This window comes from Sciurus vulgaris (genome assembly GCF_902686455.1).
Source record: "Sciurus vulgaris genome assembly, chromosome: 15".
NCBI lineage: Eukaryota > Metazoa > Chordata > Mammalia > Rodentia > Sciuridae > Sciurus > Sciurus vulgaris.
The window spans coordinates 66219861-66239035 of record NC_136476.1 but is presented as its reverse complement, the minus strand read 5'-3'; the positions used below and the strand labels follow the sequence as shown (position 1 = coordinate 66239035).

The 19175-nt window shown below is 39.8% G+C and overlaps 2 protein-coding genes across 6 annotated transcripts in view; both read left to right on the top strand.

Annotated features, from left to right (window-relative positions):
* The window catches only part of TMEM245 (transmembrane protein 245), an 86224-nt gene extending 79199 nt beyond the window's left edge, over positions 1 to 7025 (top strand). For all 5 annotated transcript variants that reach the window (XM_079112474.1, XM_079112471.1, XM_079112470.1 and 2 more), the window contains one exon: positions 2071 to 7025. In XM_079112474.1, the coding sequence (XP_078968600.1) occupies positions 2071 to 2116 (46 nt within the window). In that variant the 3' untranslated portion in view covers positions 2117 to 7025. The remainder of the gene's footprint in view (positions 1 to 2070) is intronic.
* A 1475-nt stretch (positions 7026 to 8500) lies between these two features.
* CTNNAL1 (catenin alpha like 1) overlaps positions 8501 to 19175 on the top strand; it is a 56687-nt gene continuing 46012 nt past the window's right edge. Inside the window, exon 1 of the mRNA XM_079111978.1 lies at positions 8501 to 8733. Within this exon, the coding sequence (XP_078968104.1) occupies positions 8602 to 8733 (132 nt within the window). The 5' untranslated portion in view covers positions 8501 to 8601. The remainder of the gene's footprint in view (positions 8734 to 19175) is intronic.

Sequence of the window (19175 nt, the reverse complement as noted above, 5' to 3'; positions counted from 1 at the left end):
TATTTAAGGAAACAGCATTCATTCCAATTCTTAGACCTGTCAACATACTTTTTTTTTTTTTTTAAACGTAGTGAGTTTAGTTATATCACACATAAGCCCTTTCAAAGCTCAGGAGTCATGACCAGGAAACTTACCTGTTTCTTAAGGCTGTTCTTGAAGAAGAGCGGTGCCAAGGAGAGCATGCCTCAGAGGTACAGGAGGCTTAGGTCACCTTCCTTGAAAGAGCCTTGCGGTAACTCAGCATCCTTGAATATACTCTCTTTTGTAACATTTTATTTGGGTTCCTCTTGACCTTGAAGTACTTTCTACTTTGTGTTAAAAGTTTGGTCTTCTATTTATCTCTGACTTACCTATCTAACCCTATTTATTTGACTGAAAATCAAGAAGACAAAAGGAGTCAGGGAGGTGGTATGATTGCAGAATTGTATTTGAAGTTCAGATAATTTGCTCTAAGTTTTTAGGTGATTATGTCTGATGAAAACAGTTTGCCATCTTTTATTTCTGCAGTTGTGAACTATTCCCTGAAGGTTTGGAATGCTTAACCCTGTCTTCTACTTCAGTTCTATTTCTAATGAAAATGTTGAGCAGTTTGTTTTTAATAGTCAATATTTGGTTGTTGGTATAAAATAAAATTAGCTTTATTTGACTATGAGGAAAAAAAAAATCTAAAAATGAACAACATGCTATAGAGATATAGCCACAAACCAATATAATCAGAAGACATTAAAATTCTTTTGAAAAATGCAGGCATTTTAAGTTCAAATATTTTTTTACTCCTAATTGGTGGTATTGTTAATAAAAGAGCAAAATAACTTCTGTGTAAAAGAATGGCAATAAACTGTCCTTCATGACTATGTCACTTAAGAGATTTGGTTGTGAATCACCAAAGAAACCAACCCACTATCAGTGGGACTCAGAGTACCAGTGACTTCAGCTAAAGCTCATTTCTTGCTGGGTTAAAAGAGGTCCAGAGTGGCAGTCCAGGGCCAGTACAACTGTTGAGTAAACATACGGGCCCAGCTCCTCTCCATTCTGAGGTATTGCCAGCTGTGATGCGAGGCTCTTTTGTCTAAGATGGATGCTGGGACTCATGTTCTTTGATAAACCCTGACCTTGCCATTAGGTGCCAGTATAGATATAAACCTGACCTGGTGACATTTACAGCTCAGGCATGTAAATTTTGTATTAAAGGCAAGTTAGCAGAGCCGGGTGCAGTGGTGGCACATGTCTATAGTACCAGTGACTTGGGAGGCTGACGCAGGAGGGTTGCTGTCTCAAAAAAAAAAAAAAAGGTCTGGACGTAGCTCAGTGGTGGAGCCCCTGCATTCAAGCCAAGTTCAAGTTCAAGCCCCTCAGTTCAAGCCAGGTTAGCTGCTGCTGTCCTGAGTCCTGAGGTACGCTTATGTTTACAGAAGACCACTTCCATCCAGCCCAGATTCTACCTATCAGTTAGCAACATTCACTTAACATTGTCTGATGTGGGTCAGAAACTGTTCAAGTCATTTGATTACTAGGTTTGCCCCATTCCTGAACCTCATCCTTCAGAGCTTGATGGACTCTGCTGGATCAGTTTTCCTGTTTTCTAACAAAACTTATCCATTCAGTGTTTAATCTTTGATCTCTGTTTTTCTTCTTCAATGTTATCATATCCTCTTTCCAGCAAATAAAAAGGTCAGAGAGCTGAGGGAGAGTGCCCTCTCTTTTAAGAAGTTAGCATAACACCCAAAGTGGCATAACACTTCCACTTATGTCCCATGAGCCGAAACTTAGTCAGGTGGTCATATGTAGTCTCGAGGGAGTCTGGGGAAATAGTCTTTTAAATGGGAGATAACAAACTCAGCAAGAAGCTGGGATTCTTATTAGTAAAGAATGAGGGACAACTAACAGACTTTGAAACAATTTAAGTAAAAATCTTAAGAAAAAAATAGTGGCTGTATAATCTCATCAAGGCTCTCAAGTTTATAGAGTACTATTGTATGGTGACTGTTAGACCCTTCCACCAATGTGACTTTGTTGCCTCCACCCTTTTTTCCACACGCAAACTAAACATTCTGTCTTTTCTCCTTTTAGGACTTTCCGTGACATCTCTGAAGATTTGAAATCTTCAGTAGACTGACTTGGTTTCACTGCAGTGGTTTCTCTAGGAAGTTTCACCTTGACAGTGAGTTCAGCTGAGCTATGGCCTTTTGTCCTTTCAGCTGTGCCTAGAAGGCAGCACCAAGACAAGAAAAGAAGCCTCCTGGCCTTCAGTACAGAACACCTGGGCAAGAGAGAACTCACTGAGGGCCGCTTTGCATTTTCAAACATAAATGAGAGTTCAGAAATATGGTGTGCTCACTTAACTGTTGCTAAGATGGCTCGAAGTTTCCGTTTATACACTGACACAGTGGCTTGAATTCTTCCCACTTTGATTATATCTTATTATAGTAATATGTATTTATAAAGTTATTTCAAAAAGTCTAAACTACCTGCTGTTAAAAAAATATATACAATGACACTTTCTCTTATTTTAAGAAACCTATTCATAAGATTTTCTATGACAGTCACTTTTCAGTGAAGAGGGTTTTCACTTTTGAGTATGTAGTTTTTTGAGCAGGATTACCCTTCTTGAACAACATATTGTCTCCTCCTTGAGAAAGAACAAATCTTAAGTGCAAGGGTAGGGAAGTGTATTTGGTGTTCTGCTGAATGTTGCAACCAGAGGAGATACAGAAAGTCTGAAGCTCTTCCTTCTCCCTCTGTCCCTCATTACAGTGTTGCCAAAATTTAAAACTTGGCTGCCCACATAAATTTAAATACTCAAGAAGCTGCTTTGAATGTTAAACACTATGATATAATTCATGCTCATTGAGTTTTTTTCTTTTAAATGTTTAAGTGAAAACTCTCAGGTGTAGTGGTACTGCTTTGTTAAATGTATTACCCGTTTAATTATTTGGAACTCTGCCAGGTCGTTATTTAGCAGTATAATTTTATATTTATATTTTGTCACTTAGCACAGTGCCTTGCACATAACGACTCTAGATGAATGCTTGCTGAACTGAATTGTAACTCCTTAAATATCTCAGATATTACATTAACCAGCATAGTGCTTTACATTTTATACAGTCCTTTTACACATATTATTTCACAACCACTTCACATTAGTATTCATGTAGTTTCTTATTATTTTACAACATGGGGAAGGTAAGGTTCTGAAGAGTGACCAGTGCAGTCACATAGTTTAGTGAGATTTGACCTCAGCTCTTTCTGACTCCTTAGTCTGCACACTCTGCTGTTCCTTCTCTGTTTTGCAGGCTCCCCAGTCCTGTGAGCCAGAAAGGATGTTGGCATTTGTTATGCCTGCAGAATTGCCCTGCATTTAACTGTAGTGCTGGGCCTGGGGCCCTGCCCTTAGCTTTGACCCTTTCTACCGTTTAGAATAATCATCAGGCCCGTCCTTTGTTCTCAAAGGAGTATGGAGTAGAAGGAGTTTGTAATGTTGAAGGAAAACATTTAAAAGTAGAAATTATTTTTTTCTTAAACATTTCACTATAAAGTTGATAATTTATTTGCTTCAATATATTCTTATGCTACTTAAACAAACAAAAAAAACCATCTAGAAAAGGCTATCATGATGTCTTTCAACCGTTGTTGTATAGTAGACTACCTATGGATCTCTTATTTGTATTATGAATCCTTTAACTTTTATATCCTGCTATTCCATTAAGTGTTTGATTTGACCACTAAATAGCTAACTCTCCTTTAGTCAGTTATTCAGTGATTCATTTATTTGTTCATTAGCACATTTCTCAAGAGTTTGCTTACTCTAGGCTCCATGCCAGGAACTGTACAGGGTGCTGCTGTAGGAGATAACTCATAAGCAGGCGCTCTCATCTTAAATCTTAGCCAGATCATGTGTAAAACTAAATTAAAAATTTTGTCTTAAAAGGGTCAAAAAATTTGTGTTCCTTAACTATATACTGGTAAGTTTACAGCTGTAATTAGCACGTTCATAAGAGGGAAATACTATACACAATGAATTAGTGTGCGTATATAAATTATGTTCCTCCGAAATGCTTTTAGTTGTGTAAAGTGATATTGCAAGAGGCTAAACTTGAGCTAATATATGACTGTTGCTGGGATAAATATTAGCATGACTCCTGGGTTCTTAGAGAGGAACTATGAGCTGTAAGTGAATAGTTTCAAGCTGCCAAAATTAGCAGCAGTGATGTAATACCACCCTGAAATATCTGGAGCAGAGGTGCCCCAGAGTGCTGCACAGTCCTGATCATGAAACTTGAACTGCTCTGTTGCTACAGCAACAGCCTAAGGACTGGGTCAGTCCACCAGCCGGGGAAATCAGAACTAGAGAGAGGCACCCCAGCATGTGCCCTCAGGCACAGGGAGATTTCATAGAATTTTCACAGGATGTAGATAGAGATCAGATGGTGTGACAAGGTAGGAATCTTAAGTTCAGGTCTCAACGATAACTTGTCCCAAAGAATCTCCTTCAAAATTTAACACAGAAAGAGGAAGTTTCCCTAGGAACAATGTGTCAACAAAGTAGATGTAGCTTCAGTAAATACCGAGGACAGAAAACTGTCCAAGCATCTTGTGTTGTATAGATTTATTAAAGATTATTTGAAGGTTCACCATTCAGTTGTAAACTGAAGGTGTGGGTGTTGGGAGAGATAAAAGCTCTGCACACAGAGATGCTCCTGTCTTCTCCAAGCCATAACAAGGCATAGAATCTTCAGCATAAGTTCCATGTCCTTTAAGTCCTTTTTGAATTCCACATTCTGTTCCTGGACAATTTCTGTTTGACTGCCTTAAATGCTAGTCTGGATATTGTTAAAATTACAAGATATTGTTAAAATTACAAGATATTCTAACCCCCTCTTCATGAGAGGCAATTAACTAGCAGTTTTTCCTTGGTCTGGAAGACTAGTGTGGATTGACTCTTAACTGTGGAAAGATAGGCAAAACATGTTACATGGAGACCCTGTATTTAAATGAACTCTGTAGCCTTTGGAATTGGCAGCTGCTTATTCCAGTTAAAGGGCTGCCTCAGGGTTTGCAGGTGAGGTCTTCTGACTAACCTTGGTCTTAACATGAACCCATTATGACCTATCAGGACTTTCTAGTACCTCTAGTTCCCACCTTGCTTACGTTAGTGCTTCAGGAATGTGACCTGCTGGGCTAGAATACTCAGAAATTCAGGCCATGAGGGGTAGATTAGAGCAAATTGATTCAGGTGAGCTATTCAGAACTTTCATCCTGAGGATTTATGTTTAAAACCCCTCAAGACTTGGAACATTCAGTCCTGACCTTATAAGCCCCCTCTGAAGCTCTCCCAGCACCCTTACAAGAATTCTACAGTAGGACTGAGAGAGCCCTTTTCACAGTGGAAATACCTTCTGGCAACGTGCTCCCAAATGCTACTTCCAGCTAAGAATGTGTACTTTTTATTTTTATCAATTTCTTGTCTTTATACATTTTATCATCAAAATACATTCATTTCATTAACATTGATTATTGAGACCCTAAAGAAAATAAACATATCTGAAGCCACTAAGAAGATTTTTTTTTTTTTTTGATAAACACAAAAATTGTAAATCAAGATGTCCTGTCTACTAGAGTGATAGAAATACTGTGCTAGAATGGGTTGCATATAATCAGGCAATCATGTCATTTTCTAGGGAAGGAAACAAATGCCTAGGTGAAAGTAGTTTGTCTGACATGGAATTCAGAATGTAATACAGTTCTGTTTCTCTTAGTCCATGTTCTCCTTCTCTACTCCTTTCCTTGTAATTAAGCAGCTTTTGGCAGTGTTTTTCTTATAGCAATAGTTCCAAGAGATGTTGATAGATGTTGTAAGAGGAAAAATCTTGTTTGTGTGTGTGTGTGGGTGTGTTCAATGCTCAGTTAACATTGAGGAATGCTGAGCTTCTTTTCCTTGGGACTTTGAAGAGTTCTTAACATGCTATGATAACATTGTGAATTAATAAGAGGTGACAACTACTGTCTGACCTTAGATTGTGCCCCCTCCCCTCCTTTTCTCTGAGCATTTCAAAGGACAGCAGGTCCCTTGGTAATATAGCTCTTGATCAAGTTTACAGCTCTTTTAGAATATATCCCTAGTGGAAATACTGAATAGTGAATGTATTGCTGTGATATTCTGAAATCATTAATAAATCTCAGTGAGGTACTAGAAAGCAAGCATATTTGCCATTCAGAGCTATACTTGAAAGTATAGAGGTTCTTTTCCACTTATGGTGTGTAAAATCAGTATTTGTGTTTAATTTTGCAAGTTTTTCAAGGATCAAGTATTGTGCAAATACAGTGGTGATATATTGGTATTACATTTTAATAATGTTCTTGTATGGCACTTTATAGTTTTCAGACACCTTTAGGGAACAACCCTGTGAGCTAGGCAGTATTATAATCATTGCAGATGAGGCACTGGAGGCTCTGAAAGTTTTGTGTGTGTGTGTGTGATTTTCTCCTAAGTTTAGACCACAAAAGGATGGAGCCAGAATTCAGTTGCAGAACTTCTGACTCCAAGTCCAGAGTTCTTTTATCCACACCTGTTCACTAGGTTTAGATTTTACAGTGAAAGGTATGGAGACAAATCTTAAAGTAACATCATTTCAGCTTTTTATGAAATACCAATTCTGTTATATAGCAGAGACCCAGATGTGAACTCTCAATGTGGCTATCCCAGAGAAAACCCTTCTTTGTCCTTTGCAGTGCCACTTGTTTAGGTGACTGGAGTGTATTTCAAATACCATTTGATTGTGAAACTAAGATTGGACATATAGTTGTAATGCTCATGTAATCTTTGAAAATGTGTCCTCTCCACATTCTCAGGCAAAGGAGAGATGGCTTGAAAGTACACATAGTCAAATATGACAATAAATATTCTTTATTCTTACAGAAATGCTGTTTCTTAGCTTTAACTTGCTCTGACAACCTACTGATGTAACCTCTTTGTAAAATGTAAAATATTTATATTTTGAAATAAAATTACTGGTGTTGAATGGTAACCTTAGCCTCTTGTCTCTTGAGAAATTTGATCTTCAGGTGTATTACCTCCATCTTTCTCTCAGGCCTTATATCCTAATTTCTCTCTTTGGTACCAGTGCCCACTGAATTTTTATGAAATTTGCTCAACTTGGGTGAGGGAGGGATGGTTAGAGAGTGGATGCTGGGCACCTTAAAAAGATGTTAAGGGTCCCCAGCTGTGGCCGAATCCCTCATTGCACTGGGGAAAGGTAGTCTTGTGGTAGAAAGGAAACGGTGAGGTGCATGACTGAGACATAGGAACTGAAGAGAGTTGAATTAAGAAACTACTTTTTGAATGAAGGGAACAAATTAGCTTGGCTATCTTCAATGCCTAAGATGCTTATGCAGCTCCGGGAGAGGAAGCTGGACCAAGTGGAAGCACTCTGGCAAAGCACATTTCAACAGTGCTTGGGGAACAGCTCCCAACACTTCAGGTTGATGGTATCCAGCTCATCAGTCTGAGGTAGTGAATGGAGAAGTGATCCCGCTAAGGTGTAAGGGTGGACTAAGTAAGCAGCCTTAGATTCTTTTCTGCCCTGACAGTGTCTCATTGGCAGACGTGATACTTCACCAAACAGTTCTTAATACTCCTCAAATCAGTTGCTGAAGTCTAGAACTCCTTCACCGGCTGAGGGCTTCTGACAACCTCCCTTTGGCTTTGTTTCTGGAAACCTGAATGTAAGGGGTGTTCTACATTCCCTCCTGTCACAGGGACTCTAAGTTAAATTTGGGCTCAGAGACCAGATTTTTAACCTTGGCAGTAAGTGACTTCAGTCAGAAATATACACTGATAACTGATAACTTTGCATTCATTGACCTGTTAAGAAACTGCTCTGTGCCTAGAGAAAAATCAATTTTGAAAAGTAATTTAAAAAGTAATAGGGTTGAACAATAATGTTTTTTTTCATGTTTAATTCCCTTTGGGAGAATAAACAGCCTGAAAGATATACCATCTTCTTGCTGAGTACCCAGGTATTCCTTATTGCATCATTAAACGTTTTCATTTTCGATCCGACTCCCAAGTACTAGAAATACATTCGTATAAGGCTGGAAAAGGGACCTTCCCAAGAAGACTCGAAGACGAGAGGCCCCGCCCCCTGACTTGACTGATTCTGTTTTAGCAGTTTCAACCCCAGCGCAGCTTCCAGAGGTTTTTGCGGGGATTTGGAATTGATTTCGGACATGTCATCTATCAGGAAGATGAGAAACTTTGCTGGGGACCTTGTTCTCCTGGGAGACTCATGTGTCTTGCTTCTCCAGGTTCGCAAAGAGATTGGGCGCCCACCGCGGAGGAAAGAGGGCGGAGCCCTGCTGGGGCGGGGTCCGGGCTAAGGGGTGGGCTGCGGAGAGCAGGCGAGTCCTTGGGGCTCGGGGCGGGGCCGAGGCAGTGGGGCAGGCTGGGGGCGGGGCCTGCTGGGGGTTGGGCCCGGGGCGGGGCTTGCGGGGGCGGAGCCTCGGGCTGCGCGGGTGCTGAGCCCCGGCCGCAGACCCGCGGGCTGACTGGCAGCGGGCTGCCTGCCCGCCGCGCAGCGCCGACTGCAAGAGCGACCGAGGGCCATGGCTGCCTGTCCCGGCCCCGCCGGCGCGGGGGCAGTCCACGGCTCCTGTCCGTCGGGCTTCGCCTTCGACTCGGGACTCGAGATCAAAACTCGGTCGGTGGAGCAGACTCTGCTCCCTCTGGTTTCTCAGGTAAAGTGGCGCCCGGCGCGGCCCCTCTGCTCCCTCCAGCGCGGCCCGCGATGGCGGCGGCAGCTCGCGCGACCCGGGCGGGCCAGGCGGGGCGGGAGGCAGCCGCTGCCCCACTTTCCGCGCGCGTGCTGCGGCCGGGGTCCGACCTCCCGAGCGGGATCGCGGGCGGGCGGAGGCCGTGACGGCCCGAGACTCGGCTGCCCGGCGCGGTGGGCTGAGCAGCGAGGCTGCGGGACCGCGGTGCAGAGCATTGCATTGCAGGTGCCTTTCCGCCGGTGCCCAGCGCCCGTCGCGCGGCTGAGGCACCGGGAGCCCCCGGCCCAGCCCGGGGGCAGAGAGGACCCCTGCGGGGCCCCCCGGCACCCAGGACCTGGCTAGTGCAGTTGGGCGGCCAGTTGCTGTCGGCGGTTCGCGTCCCAGGCCAGAATCCCTGCTGTTTGCACGAGCTGGGTCATTCCTACCAGCCTCCCAGTCCAGCGTGCTCTCCAGAGGCCTTTGTCCCCTTCCCCTGCCGTCGGGCTCGCCCAGCCCTCACTCACCCCGGCCTCCCTGGACCTGCCTGCCCACTTCTGTCTGCGTTTGTCCGGCGTGTGGGAAGAGTGACGGGAAGGACTGCCTCAGAGTTAATCCAGATGCACACCTTTTTGCCAAGTCCCATTATTGTATTGCATTATTGTATTTGTCGATTATAACAGAAGTCTGGAATCGGCTAGCTGATACACTTAGTGTTAGAGATTTTGTAACTCTGAGCTGAGGTATACATAGCCCGAGGACTAGAATTCCTCACTTAGATCTGTGGTACTGTGCCAAGCACTGTGGAGACTGAAGAATTCTGTGCCTTCTTAAGCAGTGCATTGGTGATGTGTGACTCATGCCTAGATTGTAACATCTTGGTGACTCATACCAGGATTACCAAGATTTTAGAAGAACAAGAAATCCGACTCTGCATTAAAAAAATTCTTTGCTTAGAGCATCCTTGACACCTGGCCACCAGTACCCAGCTTAACCATGTTCAGTGATGGGGAGTCTGTAACTGTTTGTAGAATTTAAAATACTCCCGTTTCTCCATCCCAGCCTTGCAAGCATTTGAAAACGGCAGTCACACTTGTCCCTAGATTCCTGTTATGCTGATATTTAAATACACAGCCCCAATTTCTTCACCTGTTTCCCATGACTAATGGAGCATTGACACACCTGACACTCCTCCCCTTCCTGTCTGATGGAGGCACTGATCAGTGGGAAGAAGTGCTGGGATCCCTCAGTGTTGTCTCCATCTTTCCTTCTCCTAAAAGACCACCACCAGGACAACCACAAAAAAAATGAGAAACAATGGAAGTAAGAGACAGGAGAGCAATGGAGTTTATAGTATTTTATCCACTTATTCCATATTATATGTTAGGCTATGTTCTAAGCACTTTGGAAATATTAATTCATTTAATTCTTAGTACAATTCTGTGAGGTAGATATTTATTTTCATAAGTCAGAGAAGGAAATTAAGGAATAGCAAAATCATGGAACTTGTCATTAGGACTTTCAACTCCCAAGTGCCAAAGTGGGGTTTGCATTCAGGCAGCATGGCTCCAGATCTGTGTGTTTAGCTACTACTGTATGCCGTGTACCCTCTGGAGAGTAGAGGCAGTGATGAGGTCAGCTGTAGTATGTACAGAATGTCCACAGTGGCAAAAACAAGGGGTTCAGTTTATAAATTGTAGAAATGGTAACTTTTTATAGTATCACTGCTTAAAACCTGTGAGTCCTAGGAGCTACATTGTATAATTCTGGGGTGAAAGGGTGAGAAGAGAGGAGGAAAGTGAATGGTAACTGAGAGTTAACTCGAGGTCAGTGCCACAGAAGAAAAATACCTCCATCTCTGTTTCTGCCCCACCCTCCCACCCCCACCCCTTTAAGTCTTGTACAGGGCCATGGCTTAGTTTCTGCATCCCACATGTTAGGTACTGCACAGCTATGCAGAGATGTCATAATACCATAACTGATAGTCCTAATAATTGTCCTCAACAAGAAAAAGTTAAGTCTTACTTAACATCAAAAAATGTGTTAAAAGCATGGCTACAATACTCTGTTAACAAGGCGGGTAGGAAACTATGAAGTACAATTTAGAATGATTTGAAAGTTTCAGTGTTACATTAAAACTTCAGCTCCTTAAAAACCTCATGTAGAAGTCTTATTTTTCTAAGGATGCTGCATTGTTACTTAACTAATTTTTTTATATCTCATCCACACCAGGATATTTTAAATACTTGTAAGCAAGGATTTATTATGTGCTTACTAGTTGCTGCTTTTTAAGGGGCATATATTCCAGTTGGTAAATAGGACATGTATAGAATATCCCATTCTAGGTATCAAATGAACATCATCAAGAGTAAGTGGTCTGAGAACTCAGAGAAGTCATGGGTAGCTGGGAGTGATGGTGCACACCTGTAATCCCAGTTATCTGCCAGGCTGAGGCAAAAGGATCAAAAAGTTCCAGGCCAGCCTAGGCAACTTAGCCAGACCCTGTCTCAGAAAGGAAAAAAAAAAAAAAAAAAAAAAAAAGAGAGAGAGAGAGAGAGAGAAGAAAAGCAAAGCCAAGCCATGGATGAATCAGGACTGATGCTTTGGAAGAGACAGGGTCTTGAGGTAAATAAACAAGGTTTAGCACTGTACAATTTCAAGTACATAGTTTCTGTTTTGATTTAGTCTCACCTTTTTTGACTCTCCAAGTTATAGATCTTATTCTGGGAATGCAAGGTTATGTCAGTATTAGAAAAATGTGTACAATTTATGTCTTCACAGACTAGAAAAGATATATGTTCATAACTATATGCAGAAAAGGCATTCAGTTACATGCAGCTTCTAATCATGATCTAGAGTACCTAGCAAGCTAGTAGAAAAAAACAAAACTTTCTTTCACATGACAGTATCTACAGAAAACTTACAGTTAACATCATAGCAACAATCAGATTTAAAACAAACATTTCTGTTAAAACTATAATTGACTATTGACTATCACAGCTTCTAGTCAACCTGTACTGAAAATCCTAGCAGGTGCAATAAGAAGAAGAAATAAAAGGTATAGAGATAGGAAAGGAAAAATCAAGTGTCATTATGATATTATTATCTACATAGAAAGTTTAAAAGAGGCTATGAATAATTTATAAAATTAGAAATGTTTAGCGAATTCACAGAATATGGAATATTAAAATCAATTTTATTTTTCTACCTTAATAATAAACAGAAGGACTGGAGTTGGGGGTCAGTGGTGGAGTGCTTGCCTAGCATGTGTGAGGCACTGGGTTTGATTCTCAGCACCAGATATAAATGAAATAAAGGTTCATTGACAATTAAAAATATTAATAATATTATTAAATAATAAACAGAAAAAGTACTTCTAAAGCCAGTTATAATAACAAGAGAGCAAAATATTAGTTTCCTAGAAGGGGGAAATGTGTATCTCAAAAGAGTGATACCAAACTAAATGGAGAAAATTTAAAACTTTTTTTTTTTTTTTTTTTTTTTGATAAGAATGTTTGTTTTCAAGGACATTCTGGAAGGACAAAACTTTTATAAAATCTAAAGTAGAGCTAAATAAATGAGGGGAAAAACGCTGTGTTCATGTCTAGATTGACATGAAGTTGTAAACATACTTCAATTTCCTTCATTGATCTACAAATTTAAATGTAATTCCAATTAAAATTTCAACAGGATTTTAAGGTATAATTTGATTAAAATAATTCTAAAATTATGAAAGAACAAATGACCAAGAATAGCGAGAAGGGAAACAGGTGGGTGGACTTGCTCTGCCAGATTTCAAGACTTATTATAAAGTTATAATGTGAAAATAAGAACAAGGAGGACAAATGAAACTAGAAAAAATATAATAGAGCTACATGGAACAGATCCATTACACTGAGACTTGGTAAATGACAGCTGAACAGTAGGGGAAGGAAGAACTTTAAAAAATGAGACTAATAATTTATCTAAATAAAAACACACGAAATTAGATCTCTGTCTTGCACCATGTTAAAAAAAAATGGTTTGATTCTCAGTACCATATATAAATAAAATATGTTTCTAAGAAACAAGAAAGCAAAAACAAAACAAAACAAGAAATAGAAATAAAGAAAATAAACACACACACACACACACACAAAAAAAAACAATTCCAGATGGATTAGATATATAAATATGAAAGTAAAGACTTATAACACAGAAAAAATAGGGCAATGTTGTTACTATGTTATTGTGGGAAAGGATTTCTTACTACACCAGAAGTATAAATTAAGAAAAGGTTAATAAATTTGACTGTATTAAAATGAAGAACCTTTGTTCATTGAAAGATATTATAAGCCAGGTATAATCGTGATAAGCCACTAGTGTAATCCCAGCTACTTTGGAGTCTGAGGCAGGAGGATTTCAAGTTTGAGGTCAATCTGGGCAACTAAATTAGGGAGACACTGTCTCAAAAATAAAACATAAAAAGGGTTAGAGATATAGCTTAATGTTAGTGTGTTTGCCTAACATGTAAAGCCCTGGGTTTAATCCCATACCTCAAAAATGAAAATTTAGAGACATTATAAAGGTGAAAAGATAAGCCATAAAGTGAGAGAATATAATTACAACACAGCCAGCCAAGAAATGATGAGTAACCCAGAATAAAGTGCTTCAATGAATCAAAAATAAAAAGATTAGCTGTTGAAAGCTAGTAAAAGCAATCGTTATCTTACAAAAAAGGAAATAAATGGATTAAAGATCATTACAAAGAAGTTCAATTTCATTAGAAATATAAACCACAATGAAAACAAGTGTTGGTGGGGAAGGTGGAGATGATGGAAATGTTAACGTCACAACCATTTTGGAAAACAGCTTGTGGTAATCTATTAAAATTGAAGGTGGGGGCGAGGATGTAACTCGGTGGTGGAGTGTGTGCTTAGCATGGGCAAGGGCCTGGGTTTGATCCCCAGCACTATAAAAATAAACAAAAAATAAATGTAAACTGGTATAAAAGTGGGTATTATAATGGCGCAGTGATTCCACTTGTAAGTCTATATCCCCAGAGAAGCCCCTGAAAAATATATTAGGGAAATTGCTAGGAATAGGGAGAGCATTTTTACTTGAAATGACCCCAAACCAGAACCCACCCAGATGTCTTTTAACAGTAGAATGTCTAAAGAAATCGTGCTGTGTTCATCCAGTAAGATACTTTGTGCCAGTAAAATGAACCACAGCTATAATTATCAATATGGATGAAACAGTGTTGAATGAAAAAAAATTAGGGTTCAAAACCAGGTGAAATTTAACCATACATTAAGGCTACACCATATGTGCAACAGTTTTAAGAGAGTAATGAATGCAAAATCAGGTGGTATCCTCTGGGGTGAGGGAGGAAGAGGATCATGGGCTGTCAGAGATTTGGCATTGTTCCCTTGAACTTGGTGGTGGGTGCTTGGGTCTTCTTTTCATGTTTTTAAACTATGTGTATTTATATTACATATACTTTTCTGTTGCATATTTTATCATTCAGTTTTTGAAAAGTCCTGGACTAAGAACCAAAGATCTGTTCTGCACAGCAACTACCCATCTCCTTTAATAATCTCTTCCTGTCAAAACTCACACTCCAGGTCTTAAAATGTTTCTATCCCAGGAAGGGAAGAAGGATCTCTGCCACAGAGCTCCACCCTGGTGTGGAATGTTATTCTACTCCCTACTAGTCTTTTCCTGTCTGTGGTAGATTTCCTTCATTCACCATTTCTAGACCCTGCACATGTTGCAGGTAGCTCATTTCAGTTTCCCATTTCTCTCTGCGTCACCTTGGAAACATTGAGAGTCCTTGTTTCAGTGAGTTGCAGCTGGAGAGAGTAGATGAGGGGCCTTCTCTGCACTTTGCTGATTTATGTACATAGATAAGTGTTTTTAATTGCAAAGATAAAACAAAATTCAAACAGTGAATTGGTTTTGTTCTTTCTTTCCTCCTGGCTTCCTTCATTTGCTCTCTTGCCTCTCTGCAGGTAAATAAATAAACTAAAAAAAGTCCTTTTCAATCTAGGATTGGCTGTCAGTTTTTCTACAAATTAAAAACATCACAAATATCAGGAAAGAACAGATTCTAGAAATCTAATCAGTGTAATGATGTTTAACAATTAGGTGGTACTTATTGTGTAATAGTCACTCTTTTAAATACAGGATTTTATATTCACTCATTTATTTTTTCTACACTGTAACCTTATGAGATGGATGCTATTATTATCCCCATTTTTATAGATGAGAACAGTCACAGAAAGAACTGGCTGCATGGTCATGTAGCAGAGCCAGGATTCAAACCCAGGCAAAGTCCATGCTTTTTAACTGCTAGGTTATACTTTGTTAGTAATTTGTATTTCTTGACACACTTTGTCAGAAGGTAGCAAGTAAGTCCTACATATTCTTTTCTTCCATTGCAAAATTCTTTAATACATCAGTTCTTCTTTCTTTCCCCATGGGATGCCTTCTCTGCCTTCTTTTCTGGCTCATGTAGTTGTTCTCTGGAACATTCTCTAGGATTTGTCAGGCAGTTCCAACTTGTGACTCTTAATTAATATGCTGCCTATTTTTCAAAAGTAATAGCTGAAATTTTATTTGACATAATTTTCAAAGCTGTTTCCCCCTTGATCCTCGGTAGAATCCTAGTAGGTAAGAGAGACATTGCAGTGATTAATAGTGTAGACAGCTTTCTAGCTTTGTGACCTTGGACAAATTCTTAATCTCTTCAGATTTCAGGTTTTTTATCTGTAAAATGAGGGTAATAATAGCATGCACCTATTAGATACTAGAGATGTAAGCATTAAATGAATGGACACATGTAAAACATTCTCTAGTGCCTAGTACTGTTGTGCTTAATAAATCTTAGCTAGTTTTATTTTTTGCATAAGGAAATTGAAATTTAATTTAAATTTCATAAAACTGTATATTTAAGTTTGTATATTTAGAAAATAAGACTGGAAAGAAATATGCCAAAATGCCCATGGTGTTGTAGGATTATTAGTGATTTTTATTTCCTGAGGTTTTCCTATATTTTCCATTTTCTCTTTTGAACCAAATCATGTATAACTTTTGAAACTTCCTTTTTATACAAGATTGAAAATAATTTTAGGAGCTAATTAAATCTTTTTTTTTTCTTTGTGGTTTTCAAGATTGAAAACCTTACACATGCTAACACAAGTGCTCTACCACTGAGCGACACTTCCAGCACCCCTTTTTATTTATTTTCTATTTTGAGACAAAGTCTTGCTAAGTTGCCCAGGTTGGCCTCAATCTTGTGATCCTCCTGCCTCAGCCTCCTGAGTAGGTGGAATTGCCTGTGTGTGCTATGGCACCCAGCATATGTAGTTCTTTTAATAATAATGTATTGAGTCGACTTAGCGCCCCTAAATGTCAGTTGTAAAGGCATATCTGTATTTAGATCAAATGTTATCCACACTGCTTTGAATAAGAGGAAGACAGCCACACCTAATTATGCACTGGGGAGGATGCTTGCAGTGAAAGCCAAGTGTGTGCTTGGGAACTGAACAATAGTTGGTATTTTAGCCCAATTATGGGATCTTTCCTTTATCACTGAAAATTCAAAACTTCATATAAATAACTGTCTTACTTTGGGCTGCTGTAAGAAAAAGACCATAGACCAGGTATCTTAAACAACAGCAATGTCTTTTTCACAGTCCTGAGTGGTCTAATCTCAAGGTGCTGGCTTTTAGGTAATTTTTTATTTTATTTTGTTTTTTAGTTTATTTTGAAGAAAGGATTCTGTTCCCTCCAAAATAATAACAACCACTATCGACACTTCTCTCTTTTTTTAGGGGGCAAATAGGAAATGGGGAGACTAGGAACTGTTGGCTTATAGCCTTCTGAAATTCTCCTGGGCACAGACTGGTAGTTCCTTGGTTTGGACTCAAGTCCTGGAAATGGTTTTTCATCACCCTTGGTGTTGCCTCCTCCTTTTGCCATCCTGTTGTCATTGTCCTTTTTCATGAAAGGTAGCCCTTGTTTGCAGTGATAGTTTTCTCAGCCTGTTCCTTGCCCATGGATGCTTGGGGGTATAAAAGCTCCTTTTCATTTTGTATTGATCTGTCTTTTTCTGTCCAGGTTGCTGATGTTTCTGCCAACATAATTATATTTGTTAGTCTCGGAGTCATAGTGGACTCAGAGTATTAGACAAAAGCCATATCCACAAGTCTCCTTGAGATAAGCTCTTCTCTAACTGGGTTTCTGCTGGAACTGCTTAGAGACAAAAACTCTAAGCTTCTTAGGAAACTTGTTTCCTTGGATCATGCTAAGATTGTAGCATGAGATTTTATAGTCACACCTATAGTTTCATTTTTAGATGATGCTTTCTTGACAGATTATATTTTTTGCCTAGAAGCCATTCTTAATATTAGCATGGTATGCCATTTGGCTATGAATTTTCAAACTGAGCAAGTTCTGGCCTGCTTTTATTTAACAGTGTTTTCTTTAACTTCTCTTTTCTCTTGAATTTTACTGTAACCAGCAGAAGAAGCCAGATAGTACCTTCAAAATCTGCTTTGACATCTCCTTAGTTAGATCACTGAGTTCATTAGATATACTTTTCTTCTTTTCATACTCCATAAGAAGGGTCTCTTTTTCTCCATTTTCCACTGAGATTTTTCTCACTTTTCTTTAAACTTTCTCTTATAACTTCTGCAATGATTTGGTTTCTTCCCACAATTGATATCTTGGAACTTCACTGCCATGGTGCTATATTATTAGCTTTTGGGAGGTGACTAAGTCATGAATGGGACTAATATAAAAGAGGCTGAGGGAGACTGTTTTCCCTTCTTGCCATGCCAAGACCTAGAAGGCATGATCCACAAAGAACTGGCCCTCACCAGACACTGAATCTTATGGAGCCCTAACTTTGAACTTCTTAGCTTCCAGAACTCTATCTAATGAATTTCTGTTGTTTATAAATCACCCAGTGTAAGATAGTTTGTTATGGCAATCCAAATGGAGTAATGCCCCCCAATTATTATGCTTCTACAAAGTTTTTTCAATGCTCTTCTAGGTTAAAAAAAAAAAAAAAAGAAAGAAATGATTCTGGGAATTAAACCCTGGGCCTCTGCATTCCAGGCAAGTGCTCTACTGCTGGACTACACCCCCCATGCACTCTTGTATCTTTTACTTACCTGTCAAAGTCCATTCAACTTCCACGTCCCAATTTCAAAGATATTTTTACATTTTAGGTTTTGTTATAGCATTACTCCAGAATTTGTATTAGTTATCCATCAACGTGGAACAAATTCCCCCAAATTTGGTGCCTCAAAACAACAATTATCTCATACTTTCTGTAGACCAAGAATTCTGGAGTGGTTTACCTGGTGGTTCTGAATTCAAGTCTACCATGAAATTGCTAAAAAGATGTTTAGCTGGGCCTGTAGTGGTCCAAAGGCTTGACTGGGGCTGGAGATCTGCTCTCAGGTTTGCTCATCTGGCTTTGGCAGGAGACCTCTGTTCTTTTCTGTCTGTTGTCCAAAGTCCTCACCTTGTGGGGCTCTCCATGGATTTGCTTGAGTGCCTCCTTGTTATGGCAGCTGTTTTTTTTTCCCCTACTCTCACTGATCCCAAAGAGTGGGCAAGTGAGATGAAAGTCAGGGTGTGTTCCATGACCTAGCCTCAGAAGTACTCCATTACTTCCACTTTGGTCTATTCATTGAGCTGAACCCACCTTCAAGGAGAGAGGAACAAGGTTCCACCTTTGGAAGGGAGAAGAATGAGAGAATTCATGAACACGTTTTAATACCACTCCAGAGATCACACCACTTTCCTGTTTAAAAGCCTTTCGGTAGCTTCCTGTGATACACAGAATCGAACCTGAACTCTTGGCTCCAGTTCCCAGCCTTCCATGGCTAGTTCCCACCCATTCCATCTCTTGGACATTGGTTTTACACTTGCCTCCTTGCTCAGTGTGCTTTGACCACTTCTGGTCTGACTTCCTTCCTTGAACAAGACAGGCTCATTCCTGTCCCTGCCCCTGCCCCTGACCATTGCTGCTCCCTAGAATGCTATTTCCTGGTTTTCGCCAGCCTGGCTACTTGCTACTATTTAGATCTCTGCTTAAATTTCTCTTTGTCATAGAAAGAAGATGAACCAATCTCAGGCAGCTACACAGATACTTTAAATCAAATGAGCCTATTTTAACATTTTGCATAGCATGTACCGTGAAGTTTTTTTTTATGACCCATTTATTTTGTCTCCCCAGCTCCCCCATTAGAATGCCACCCCATGACAGCAAGGGTTTTTTCTTTTTTCTTCAATGCTGTTTCATCATTGCCTAGTAGAATTTTACTTGGCATATGGTAGTGCACAACAAATACATTCTGTGTGATTGAATTACTGGCATTTTATACTATAAACCTAATGGATTGTATGAATTTTACTCACCCATGCATCTTCAG